The sequence below is a fragment of the Entelurus aequoreus genome, linkage group LG08 (assembly GCF_033978785.1).
Source record: "Entelurus aequoreus isolate RoL-2023_Sb linkage group LG08, RoL_Eaeq_v1.1, whole genome shotgun sequence".
Classification (NCBI taxonomy): Eukaryota; Metazoa; Chordata; class Actinopteri; order Syngnathiformes; family Syngnathidae; genus Entelurus; species Entelurus aequoreus.
In genome coordinates this window covers 49,747,451-49,761,868 of record NC_084738.1, presented here as the reverse complement: position 1 = coordinate 49,761,868, position 14,418 = coordinate 49,747,451, and the positions used below count along the sequence as shown (strand labels likewise).

Below are 14,418 nucleotides of genomic sequence, written 5' to 3'. Positions count from 1 at the left end.
GGATAGGGTTCATTCAGTTTATTTCATTCCGCTGTAGTTGGTTAAAGAAGTTAGGGCCATATTTTTACCAAACTTTCAGAAAATGTCCGAAATGGGATCACGAAAAAGTAATACCATGTTGGGGCTGATCTAGATGATTTCTATTAGGGTACTTAACATTCATGTCACAATTTTTGTTTGTCAAAAATGTCCTGTGTTTTATTCTAATGGTGATCAGAAAATTTAAGATAATATCTGTATAAAGTATCTATTCCTGTACTTACCTCTAATAATAAATCTGACCATTATAACAGTGTATTTTCTGTGAAAAACGTACACACTTGAATGAGGATTTAGTGCATTTATCAACCATAGCTAACATTTGCCTCAGCGATCACACGTGAGGAGGTTAAGCAAACAGCGAAACACCCCCACAGCCACATGGCTGCGGATTCACTGATCTGACGCTCACATGTTCTCATCACTGTCATGATGATGGAGGCAGAGTGAGACAGGCTGTACAGGCAGGAAAACACTATTTTTGGACATCGGGAGAAGTGCAGCACAGCTCTTAGGGTGTCTGAGATGCAAAATCCACAGCCTGGTTGTCAACATACGTGACAGCAGGACTTATCTGCTTTCATTAAAATAAAAGCTGCAAGCCCTCTTGCAGTATGATACACCAAAATATCTGCAACTCTGTTCTACTCATCATACAGTACATTCCAGAGCAGCTAATTTATGCATAGTTTAGCTTATGTTGAATGGGGGCCAGAATGCTGCAAAATACAATTTGGTGATCAAATGATTACATGGCATAGATTCAGTGAATTTTGGGCATTATCGAAAAAGGTAACAGTAATGATATTAACAATAATGATATTATCGAATTAATATTTAATTTGGTTACTTAAAGTTACTATAAATTGGTGCTCTTCATCTTCCAGTGAAAGGGAATATTTTTTTTTCGGGGTGTAAAAACATACTCCACCAAATATAGTGGGGCATAGCTAACATCATAGTGGGGTTAGTGGGGCATAGAAAAGTTTGGGAGCAAATGAAATATTGGTGTTCATAATACAAGGACAATTTTGGCCCGCAGCTACAGAAAAATACAGTTATTTAATGACTGAATTCCTTAAGGCCCTGGATATTATTGGAAGTCAGAAACAGGACTTTTTGATTGGTAGACAGGGGCTGTGGTTCTCATTTTAAAGAAGGGTGACCGGAGAGTGTTTCTACTACAGGGAAAATCTGTTTTTGAGTGCTTGAGAGGAGTTACGGCCGGGGCCACCTTAATGCACGGGTTTACCTGGGCTGTGGCCCAGGGGCCCCCATCCTCTAATGGGCCGCCGATTTTGACGCCGGAATGCAATGATTGGTGTTCATAGCTGTCAATCACAGACAGCTCAGCTTCGTGTGGCGATTGTGTACGCTTTCTCTCGGCTGCATTGTTCTTTCCTACCGTTCCGAGCGAGGCGTGAGCACAGATTGCTGGTGTGAGAGGCCAGTGTGCTGACTACTGAGTTCAAATCCTTGAGTCTCCCAAATCACCAGCACTGGTCTTGAAGTCTACTGGCTTCAGTTACGCTCACACAGACGTGCATGCGCCCGTTGCGAAGGAGATGTGGATGATATTCTTGCATTGTCCTTCTGCCCGGATGCAGCTGAGATAGGCTCCAGCGCCCCCCGCGACCCCGAAGGGAATAAGCGGTAGAAAATGGATGGATGGATGGATGTCCTTGTTCTGTTGAGTAAAATCAGGTTGTTTTTTTCAAACTGTGTTTTGTGCACAGGGGGTTAGGGCGATGAGTGTTGAGTTTGGGGTAAAGTTGTTAAGGTTTTGAGGGGGGCGGGGTCAAAAGCCCCTCAGCCCAGGCCTCACCCTTAGGTTAAGGCGGCTTTGGTTACGGCCCCTATTCAATCTTCAGGTACAGGAGGTGCAATGCAGTTTATGTCTCAGCTGTGGACATTGGACCAGCTCTGCATCCTTGCAAGGATGGCCGTTTGTCCAACATGTGCTTTATGGAACGCCTTTGACTGTGTCCCTTGCGGGGGGGTTCTAGAAACCATGGCATGCTACTACGTGAGCAGGAGCTTAGTTCGTATTGCCAGAAGGAAGCTGCTGACTGTAAACGTTAGCATCTGCCAAGGCTGCCCCTTTTCACCTGTTTTGTCATTGACAAACATTCTAGGCACAGCCACATCATTGAAGGAGATAGATCTCAGCCAGAAAAGAGTAGATGGCACCCTTTGGGTTGGGAGCTTGGTCTTGACCCAGGTGGAAACGTTTAATTACTAAGTACCACCGAAACAGTGGGAAGGTGGCAGCGCAAGATCTGAAGATGGATATGCCCAGAGTGTGCAATAATAAGGTGGCTGTACCGGTACACTGTGGTGAAGAGTAAGCTGAGCCGGTAGGTAAAGCTCTCAACTTGCAAGTGGCTTCTACGTTGCTATGAGGGATGGGAATTGAAAACCTGTTGTTATTCAGAACCTGTTCCCAGTGAATCAATTCCTAGGAATCGCTTGCCATTTTTCAAGCAATTCTCTTAACAATTCCGGCGGGCGTGAATAGCGTCATTACACAACGTGCGTAGTGACATAAATACAACAGGTAGTAACAAACACCGCCTATGATGTTAGCGCTTTTATTTGTTACATTGAAATGATTGACTTCTCATTTAGATGAAAATGGCGAGAGACAGCCTCGCTCCGAGGCTGGCAATACTCCCACCAGTTCTAGTCTGCCGCTAGACCAGGGGTCGGGAACCTTTTTGGCTGAGAGAGCCATGAAAGCCAAATATTTTAAAATGTATTTCCGTGAGAGCCATATAATATTTTTTAACACTGAATACAACTGAACGCGTGCATTTTTAAGTACGACCAACATCTTTAGAGTACAATAAGTCTCTTATTCTTTTTAATAACATTGTTATTCTGAAGCTAACCAATAATAAAAAAAATACTTCTTACCATTAATGCGACTTCTTGAACAGATGCGGTAGAAAACGGATGGATGGATTAAAATGCATGAGAATGTTTTATATTTTGAACGTTATTTTTAACACTGTGATTACCAGCGGAATTATTAATTACTTATCGTGTTAAATAGAATAGAAAGTACTTTATTGATTCATGGTAAAATTTAGCACCATTAAGCAATGTCAGCTAAGATTTATCTGAGAGCCAGATGCAGTCATCAAATGAGCCACATCTGGCTCGAGAGCCATAGGTTCCTACCCCTGCGCTAGACGAATGTCACCAAGCAGCGACTAAGTTTGTGGTTAAAATGTTGCATACATTTGCCACAGTAGACACTCCTTTTTTCGGTATGTGAAAGTTCAATTGTAGTCAAAGAAAAGTTGCATGTTTTCATCCCACCAGATTTTGACTCAGTCAATATACAGGTGAAACTCAAAAAAATTGACTGTCGTGTAAATTTCCATTTACGTCAGCAATTCAACTTCAAACATGAAACTAATATATGATTAAAGACTAAAAATACAAAACTCATTACATGCAAAGTGAAATATGTCAAGCCTTTATTTATTAGAATGTTGATGATCATGGCTTACAGTTTGTAGACCCCAAATTTTCCAAAATTTTCAATTCAAAGTTTTCATAAGCTGTAAGCAATAATAATCAAAAATATAATAAATAAAAGCTTGACACATGTCACTTTGCATATAATGAGATTATATCACATGTTACTAAATGTTATGTTATGCATATGCAAAAGTGCAATATATTTATCTGTACAGTAATGTATTTATTTATATCTGCACCTTTTTGCGTTTTTATCCTGCACTACCATGAGCTAATGCAACAAAATGTTGTTGTTATCTGTACTGTAAAGTTCAAATTTGAATGACAATAAAAAGGAAGTCTGAGTCGTATAGCTTAGTTGTAATTATATTTATATTAATAAAATATTTGATTTAATATTGTATTTAACTTGCTTGTCACAAAATTTTATAGAAATAAAAATGTTTTCTCTTTTGAATACTTTCAGTGTTTCAAAAGTACATATTTAGCACTGCTATTGGCTAACATGTCCATGATACCCATCTCTAATCACGACACTGGAAAGCTTTACATATTTTTGTCCTTGTTGGCCTCCAGTACTTTAACATGAGTGTTCTCTTTCATGTTTTTGCACTTGATACTGATTAACACGTCTAGCTATTATGTCTTCCTGCCTGCCTCGTCGCTTTGCCTAAACCAGGGATGTCAAACTCATTTTAGCTCGGGGGCCGCATGGAGGAAAATCTGTGCACACACGGGCTGGACTATTAAAATCATGGCAATAAAACTAAAAAATAAAGACAACTTCAGATTGTTTTCTTTGTCTTACTTTGGCCAATAATAAAACAAACACATTCTGAAAATATTACAATAAAAATATAGAAAAAAATACCGGCAGTTGTAAGGTTTAGATCCATGAAGGAAAGAAGAAAGTGAATGAATGTTTATAACTGAATACATTTACATATGCATAAACATTTATTTTATTTTTATCTTTATTTTTTTAATGAATTAACGTTTATGACAACCTTTTTCCAAAACACAATATAGAATGTGAGATATAACAAGATAATGCATACATTTATCATTTGTTTTGGGACCCCCCAAACATTTACCATGGGACCCCATTTTTATGACTTGTTGGGGTCCCTGGGACCCCATTTTGAAAATTCCTAGCGCCAACACTGATGGAGTATTGGTGCGTGCAAAACAGCAGCAGGCAGCTGTGCCCTGCGGGCCGGTTCTAATACTAATCAAATATCATAGATAATTAATTTGTGGGCCGGATCTGGCCCGCAGGCCTTGACTTTGACACCCCTGGCCTAGTACTTAATTTGTTTGTGTCGGTGTGGCTTGGTTTGTAGAACGGCCGTGCCAGCAACTTGAGGGTTCCAGGTTCGATCCCCGCTTCCGCCATTCTGGTCAATGCCGTTGTGTATATTCCTTTTTTATCATCAATCCATGTTTCTATGACAGTGATCACTTTGAAGGGTTTGTTGAATCGTTTCAAAATGTAGTTGTAATTTGTGTACGAGCTTCTGCTGTTAAGATAAATAATAGACAATTTGTTATCACATATCAATCAATCAATCAATGTTTATTTATATAGCCCTAAATCACATATAATGTTGCTATTATATTGTTAATCTGTATAATAAAATAATTATTACTGATGTGGGAGAAAACAGTTGTATCTGGATCTGTATCAGTCTCCAAATTCAGTTTTTTTATGGTCTTTGTTGCAAAAGTTTTTCAGTTCCATATTTTCTTGTTCAGCAATCTTGAATGTTGTTTCAATAATATCTTTAAGTGTAGGTGGATGCGCTCCTGAATGTAGGTCGTGTTTAGTGGTCTCTTGGAATATAGTAGTGTAGGTGTTGAATTTAGGTGTTTGTTTTCCAACAGACTCCATTATCATTGTCATTGTCAGAGCAGTGTCAACTTCAATATTTGTCTAGGTCCTTGATGTCATGGACAACAAGTTCTGTTGTTTCTGGACCTCCTTTTAGCTTGATGTACATTTTACAGTTGGCATTCCAATTTCCCTGAATTCTTCCTTGCTTTCCCAAGTCGCGTGCTTTCTTGGCAATTTCAGCATTACGTTTTGTGAGGTGCTCATTCATCTACATATTTGTACCCTACAGCTTCTTTCCCTGTTTCAGCAGTGCTTTTTTAGATTTTCTGTTAACGAGTTTCACGAGGAGTGATGTTGTTGTTTCCTCCATTCAGTGGGATGCCTGTTTCGATGGTATTAATGTCAATTTCAATGTTCATTGATTGCAGAAAGTCACGATGATATCATTCATTTGTTTATACTGATCCATTTCATCTATGGTATTCCTCAAAATGGTGTTGTCCTGTTCCACTGCAATAACTTCCTCTTGGAGAATCTTCACTTCACTGTCTTATGTTACTATTGTGAGTTTGCAGACTCTCTATATTTTCCTGCAGACTTCTCAGATCTTTGTGTTCTAATGTTACTTTTCTCAGATCTTCTTTAAATTCTCTTGTTACTCTTTCCAGGTCTGCTTTGTGTTCTAATTTTCCATTTTCGATGTCATCGACTATTTTTTTTAGCATCAAGTCTTGCTTCCTTTCGTGTCCTGTGTCTAGAGAATCATTTGATTCAGATGACACCGAAGGTTTCAGGATTTGGATTGTTCTTCTAGATTTTGACATTGCAGCAGCGAGCTGACGTCAGGGCCTCTCGTATCAGCTCGCTAACGGCAGTTGCTTCTTTAGCGACTTGCTGCACTTTTAACTAGTTTTTTTTCAACAATTTCGTACCTTGCGCCGTTCAGAGATCAACTTGACGTGTCAGCCTGTCAACTTATAGCACTCTGTGTCGTCGGGAGAACTTTAAAACAGCTTCAAACTCTTGTCGTAGCTAGGCAACCACTTGGAATTGTGTTGGGGCCGTTGGCTTGAGGCTAACGGCTCTTCCAACTCGCCTTATTTCAGCAAATCAATGCCTCTCACCGGACCAAACTCAGTTCGAAGATGCCAGGTAACTCTCCTGGGGCTGTGATTACAAATCAGTGGTCAATCTGCAAATGTATCAAAAACCCCAGTGGCAAATGCACAGCCTTTTTCTTTGAGTCTTCTCCCATTGACAGGAAGTGACGTTATACTTTCCTGAAGCCTTCTCGATGTGAGTACTTGAATAAAGACTTTGTTTTTGTAAATAACTGTTTTAGTCCCTGCATCCGACCAATACAAGATTTATCTAATATACAGCAGTTAACTTTGTACCTTGAGGTTTTTTACAGCCACAGCAGGGTCACTCAGGAAGCTTTGGCGAACGCTGATTTCAATCCCAGCTTCCTTCACCCTCTCTTCTAGATCATCCAGGGTCTGTCAAACACAAACATATTTTTTAATGTATTTTCTAAATCTATTTCTATGTAAAAACAGTTGCATCAGATGACACTGTGTAGTTTGGCTTACTGATAACATGGAACATTGCATCAGTTCCACTAACTTCTTCCAATGACATGACAAACAGTAACATGCATGTAATGTTCCAATGACATGACAAACAGTAACAATATACACATGTTTTTGTAGTACCACATAAAATACACTGCAAAAACAGCTTTGAAACAAGTTAAATTTTCTTGTTAACTCAGGTTACCCCTAAACAAGTTAATTTGAAACAAGTTCAAATTATCTTAAAAAGAAACAACTTATCTTATTTCAAGCAAAACAATCTGCCAATGGGGTAGGCAAAATTTGTTCCGCTAGAATTCTTAAAACAAAGTATTTTTCTTGTGACTATAAGAATGTAATGACTCCTAATAGAAGAAATTAGGTCCAAGTTTAAGCAAGTTTTCCTTCACATCACATGGCTATATTTAATTAAAATGTCCTTATTCCAAGGCAAGACTAAACCAAATGTGTATTTAGATTCATAAATTCAGATACAATTTATTTATACAGGGCTACATTTAATCAAAATGCAATTAAATATTCTATATTTAAGATTCTTCTTCTTTATGACAAGAAATCTGTGCTCTTAAAATTGCAAGATGTTCTAATGTTATGCTTGTTTTTTAAATTTTATTTAACCTTTATTTAACCAGGAAAAAATCCCATTGAGAATAAAAACTATTTTTCAAAGGAGTCCTGGTCAAGAGGCAGCAAAGTTACACACACATTACACATTAAAATTACAGGAAAAAATCAAGTAAAACAGTTACAGATAACTACATAAATAAATAAATAAATGCTCTCAGTTTAGATTTAAATTATTTTAAAGATAAACATTCAGTCAGCTTTCAGTCTCTTTGTAGCATGTTCCAAGCACAAGGGTCTGCATAGACAAAAGTTTTTTCCCCAGCTCAGTGCGAGCAAAAGGGACAAAGAGCAACAGTTGATCGTTGGATCTCAGTGCATAAGAGTTCGTACTTCTCTGTGAAATCAATGTACAAATGTAATCGGGCAATAGTCCCAGAAGAGCCTTGTAAATAAAAGTGTACCAATGACACTGTCTCCTAATGGACAGAAAAGGCCATCCCACCCGAGAGTACAAGTCACAGTGGTTTGTCATGGCTCTACAGTTTGTGATGAACCTCAAAGAAGCATGGTAAACATGCTTTAAGTTTTAGTTTCTTCACCTGTTGATCAATGAAAGGTTTAAAAGTGAGAAAGTCATCAATTAAAACACCAAAATATTACAAATATAATTCATGCACCACTTCTGTGACATTCCCTTTAAGAGTGGACACTACCGGGAGTTTGAGGCACCTTCCTGTTTGGAAAACAGCATAGGTTTCGTCTTGTCAGCATTGAGAACCAGTTTTAAGTCAATAAGTTAATTCTGCACAGCTACAAAAGCTTCCTGCAGGGAATTAGCAGCCTGTTCAATAAATAATTGTATCGTCAGCATAAAAATGCATATTAGCTTCACAGAAATGTTGTTCAAAATCATTGATGTATAAGATAAATAAGAGGGGCAAAACAGATCCCTGAGGCACCCCTTTATGAACAAAGGCCCTCGTATTTAATACACTGCGTCCTGTTTTCTAAATAATTTGAAAACCAAGCGACCGTATGTTCTGACGGTCCAATGAGAAAGAGCCTGCGTTTTAAAACAGTGTGGTCTACTGTGCCAAACGCTTTGGAGAGATCATTAAAAAGTGAGGCACAGTACTGTTTTTTATAATGATGTCATTGTAGCAGTGATAGTGCTGTGCTGTTTCCTAAAGCCTGATTGATATTTACAAATAATTATATTTGAATAGAGGAACTCTTTCAACTGATCACAAACAGGCGATTCCAGAATTTTTCACAAGACACATAAACACTGCTGGATCACATCCCTTTAATTAAGGGAGGATAAAAGCACATTTAGAATAGAATAGAATAGAATGGACTTTATTGTCATTATATTTGCATATAACGAGATTAAGGACTCCAACTTAAGGTGCAGTAGTGGGAACAAATATGGGATAAAAATAAATTACACAAGAGGTAATAAAGATAAAACTAAGAATTGAAATAAACAGACCACTATCCAATAAAAATAATAGCAATCCTGTACAATATACAAAACACTATACAAAATACTGTACAATATACAGAGCAAGACAAGAGTACTGGAGTAATAAATAACAATCAGCGTCGGATGTATTGCACTTGAAGGGTAATATTGCACAGTAGGGTATTAGGGTAGGATATTGTATAGGGGTGAATTATTTATTATGAGTTAGAGTTCAAGATGGTGACAGCTCTGGGAAAGAAGCTTTCCAAACTGATGGAATGTCTTTGTTTTTAACTGACGCGTTAAAAATAATTGAAAGTGGCTCTGCTATAAAATCAGCTGCCAGCTTTAAAAAATAAGGCTCAATCAAGTCAGGTCCGGGGAACTTTCTGTAGTGTAATGTTTTTAGGGCTTTACGCACTTCAAGACAAGTAAAAGGAGCAAAAATAAAAGGATCTCCAGAAAACATGGGAGAGTCTGTACAAGGATTCCCTATAGTTGTCCCTTTTGAGTCAAATAAGGAACCGGATGATAAAAAATGTTGGTTAAAACAATTTAAGACTTCAGTTCGATCATAAACTGGCACTGATTCTTGATGTACGAATGTGGGAAAAGTTGCTGTGTTTTTATTCACAGACAGAGATTTGATCACTTTTCAACATTTCTGTGGGTTGTTGAGGTTTCCAGTGTTGACAGACCAAAAATATTCTGATTTGGCCTTTTTGATAAAGGAAATGCATTGATTTTGAAGCTGTCTAAAATATGTCCAATCAGTGGCAGAGTTACTTTGTCTTGCCTTATCTGCCAGTTCTGGGGGAAACCAGGGATTTTCTCGTCCCTTTACTCTGTATTTCTTAAAAGGTGCATGTTATTAATAATTTGCATGAAAATGTCTTTCAAAAATGTCCAGCAGAAATACAATCATTCCTAGATTTGTCAAAAGGAGACCAATCTAAAAAGTAGACACCTCGTTGATAATGAATACAGTTTTTTATTTACAATATGCTGAGGGCCAATGAAAATTGAGCAGTGGGGCAAAAATGGTACCAGGGCCAGACTTTGGCCACCCCTGCACTAAGCCACCGTGCGGCCCTCATTAATTAATTAATACATACATTTTTCCTTAAAATATATGTTAAAAATATATTTATTTCCTAACTTATGGGTTTGTTCTTAAATTTAGAAATTTAAGTAGCCAGTTCTATTCTTAATTTAAGACAAATATTTTTTTATGACAGGATTGTTCAAATTAAGTTTTTATTGAAAATACATTTCTAACAAACTATCTTAAGAACTGGCAGGATATACTTAATATATTTTTCTTGTGTAAAAATTGAATAGTAAAATAGTTTTTCTATTTAGGAAAAACAATTAGTTTCTTAATGGGACTTCCTTGAAATATTCTTAGATGCATCGCGATTGGGATGTGGATAATTCTGAATTGATGGACAAACGTCCAAATATTGATTATTTTAGTATGTTAAATAACATCCATCCATCCATCCATTTTCTACCGCTTTAAATAACAGACAGTTCTAAAATGTGAACTAGCGCGGACACACCGAGCAAAAACTCAGGCAGGAGGAGGGGAGAAGCCATGCTAACCGCTAAGTTACCTTCAATATAAGGTCGGGAAACCGAAAAAGAATAAATGCTCTGTACACTTCAACAGAAATCTAACTAGACCCATGTTACAGCAGAGAATAACCAGCTAAGAAGATGAAGTTAGCAAGTAGATTAATAACTTAAGAGAGAGAATAATGCAACAGTGCAACAACATTGTAAACCAGGGGCGTCTAAAATTGTGGCCCGGGTTCCATTTATGACCTGCAGCTGGATTTGTATTGGCCCCCGACACATTCTAAGACAAAATAAACAGTGCGGATTAGAACGTTACACAAAAAAGACCATGACAAAATAAAGCAATTCCACCCAAAAATGGGACCTGAAATCCAAAATGGGCGATGACATGTGCACAGTGTTGGGACTAACGTAACAGTAACGCGTTACTTTGTAACGCGTTACTTTGTAACGCGTTACTGTAACGCCGTTAGTTTCTGCGGTAACTAGTAATCTAACGCGTTATTTTTTATATTCAGTAACTCAGTTACCGTTACTACATGATGCGTTACTGCGTTATTTTTTATGTAGTATCGGCTAGAAACAGAAGATCTGAGTGTGTTTTATTGCAGCGCTGCGGTGGAAAAGAAGAGGCGTGCTTTCTGTGGGTGGGGGCAGGGGGGATTCCCATACCGTAGTTGAGGGGCGCAGGGGAGACGTTCCTCCAGGGCCTATGTACTTCGGGGCTAACAACCTTCACTTTACCCGGCGGTTTGTTGCAACTTTGTGACTTTATTGGACGCAGCCATCCACCAAGCTAGATCACCTGCACGCACTCACTGTCGCCGTTCCCTCACCTCTCTCGCCCACTCACTCACTGACGTCACTCACCTCACATGCTGTCATATCTTAAAGGGCCACACACACACACACACACACATACGCTACTCTCATAACAACTAACATGACATCATGGTGAAGCCAGAAGTCGAGTGTCTTAACATTCTCACTACTTTTCTTTTGTCGAGCACAAAGAAAATAACATTTTAGTTAAATGTAAGTTGTGTCGAGGATCAAAGATCCTATCTACTTAATGCCATTATGTTGCAGCTATTTAAAATAGTTTTGTCAATTTGTTCTGGCCTGAAATAAATTGGCCCTTTGAAACATATCCTTGTCTTTGTGTGTTGTATGTAGACCACATTGCTCAGCAGAGTTCAGTGATGCAAATGAATGTCAAGTTGATCAACACATTGTATTATTCTCCAGTGCAATAACAGTACTGATATGAAGGCTAAAAGGGCATTAATGGGAGCCTTAAAAAAAGGGGGAAAAAAGAAGTAACTAAATAGTTACTTTTCACAGTAACGCATTACCTTTTGGTGTAAGTTTTGGGGACGGCGTGGCGAAGTTGGGAGAGTGGCCGTGCCAGCAATCTGAGGGTTACTGGTTCAATCCCCACCTTCTACCATCCTAGTCACATCCGTTGTGTCCTTGAGCAAGACACTTCACCCTTGCTCCTGATGGGTCCTGGTTAGCGCCTTGCATGGCAGCTCCCACCATCAGTGTGTGAATGTGTGTGTGAATGGGTGAATGTGGAAATAGTGTCAAAGCGCTTTGAGTACCTTAAAAAAGGTAGCTAGCGCTATACAAGTACAACCCATTTACCATTTTAAGTAACTGAGTTAGTAACTGAGTTACTTTTGAAATAAAGTAACTAGTAACTGTAACTAGTTACTGGTTTTCAGTAACTAACCCAACACTGCTTGTGCACCTTAATAATCTTTTGACGACTTCGGTGCGTCTTGTCATGAGGCACAAATGGTACAAAAAAGAAACGGTGTCTCGATTATTTCTTATGTTTTGCATGTATGTGAGCATGCTAATGTTATCATGCTAACATTTGATGATAGTATTTTAGCAAATGTTGTATGTTTACACCTACAAACCTTGGATTTTGGTACTTGGTGCCATGTTAGGTATGTAACTTATCCTGTTAGCATGCTAATGTTCGTATGGTAATGCTAACATTGTTTTCTCCCATTCTAACTAATGTTGTATGTTTAAATTTAATAAAATCATGGATTTTGGTATTTGGCACCAGTATGTTCACTTCTTCTGTGTTAGTATGCTAATAATAGCACACTAATGTGTCATGCTCGCATTTTAGCTAATTTTGTTTGTTTAAACATAAAAATTAAGGTTTTTGATACTTGGCGCCATCATAGAAGTATGTTAACTTCTTCTATACTTGCATGCTTACGTTATCATGCAAACGATTTATGCTAGCATGTTTGCTAATTTCCTTTGTATAAACCTACAAATCATGGATTTTGATAATTGGCTCCATCTTGCAAGTATGCTCATTGGATGCTAGTATGTTGGGTTTTTTTTTAGCTTTGATCCACCTGGGGGCCATAGGCCCCCATATGGAGCCAGAACACTGCCAGTAAGATTTGGTATTGAAGAAAAAAATGTACGTTGTATTGACATTGTATTGGTACCAAAACAAGATTTGGCAACAAATAAATACAAACATTGAAAAAATACAATATTTTTGGCGGATTTTTGTCTGAATCATGACATGGTTACAACAAATTTACAAAGGCATCTAAATTAAGTTTAAAAAAGCTTCAAAACATGAAGTTATGAAGCAAAAGTAGTTATTTACATTTATCTTGAGTAGGCCTGTATGTTTTGCTGTCGGCAGATTCATCTCCTGCTCAGAAAGAAATCTTGTATTTTTAAACATAATACAGTGACCTACTTTTATTACCCTTTGACTATTTTGTAAAATACTCTGGTCAACTTAATTACTTTCACAATTTCTTTTATATATGCAGTTGATTTCAGCACTAAGAGGTTATTAGTGTTACGGCTCAGACCCCTGCCATGGGACACGCCCACGGCCGCGCAAATCCAGGGACGCGCCGTGCGCGTCTCCGCCCTGCAGCAGCCGCCAGCTGCAAACACTCACCGGCTATCGGCACACCTGAGACTGATGAGGGCGTGCCGGATAAAGGCAGGGTGGACCCAAGGATCGGCACGGGAACTTAGTTTTCTCATGGTGTACCGTAAGCGTCAAGGTTTATGCTCTCTCGTCTTGTTTTCCTCTCCGTGGCTTACTTGTCCCTTGTTTCTCCCGTGTCCCCCGCAGAATTCCCTCCGTCGCCTTGGAAGTGAGCTGTGCGCCTCACTTCTCTGGACCCCTCTGGATTCCGACTGCCTCCCTTGATCCTCGACCCCCCACTTTGGACTCGGACTTCTTGACGCCCCTCTCAGCCCCACGGACCCCCGCTTGTATCCCGGATCACCTGTCTGCCCCCTGGACTTCCTCGTATCTCGTTCAACACTTTGGTAACACACATTCCAGTTAAATACTACACATAGTCTTACACCATACACACTCTTGTATTCTAGTTCACACTCCCTTCCCTTAGTTTAGTTGCATTGTTTAGTATTATTATATATATATTGTCTATATATATAATAAATATTTGTATATACTTCCCCCTGGTGTATGTTTGCCGTCACCTCCCCTAGTAAACCACAACAGTAAGTTCCCGCCAATTGATTAGGGACCTGACGGCCCAGTGACTTTAGCCCCACCCCCAGTGACTTTAGTCCCACCCCCAGTGACTTTAGCCCCGCCCCCAGTGACATTTTTTTTTCTCTCTCCTATTTTTGCCCCATTCACCATGGCCTTGCTCCCCAAGGGGATGGGTCAAATGCAGAGGACACATGTCACCACATTTTGTGTGTGTGTGAGACAATCATTGGTACTTTAATCTTAATCTTTTCTTTTCACTTAAAACCGGAGGATTTGTCTTGTCCTGCCGAGCTGTCATGGAAAGGCATGTTCAGTAGCG

General features: G+C 38.9%; 1 protein-coding gene across 2 annotated transcripts in view; it reads right to left on the bottom strand.

Moving 5' to 3' along the window:
• LOC133656006 (gamma-aminobutyric acid type B receptor subunit 1-like) overlaps positions 1 to 14,418 on the bottom strand; it is a 507,931-nt gene that overhangs the window by 213,993 nt on the left and 279,520 nt on the right. For both annotated transcript variants that reach the window (XM_062056726.1, XM_062056725.1), the window contains one exon: positions 6,760 to 6,861. In XM_062056726.1, the coding sequence (XP_061912710.1) occupies positions 6,760 to 6,861 (102 nt within the window). The remainder of the gene's footprint in view (positions 1 to 6,759; positions 6,862 to 14,418) is intronic.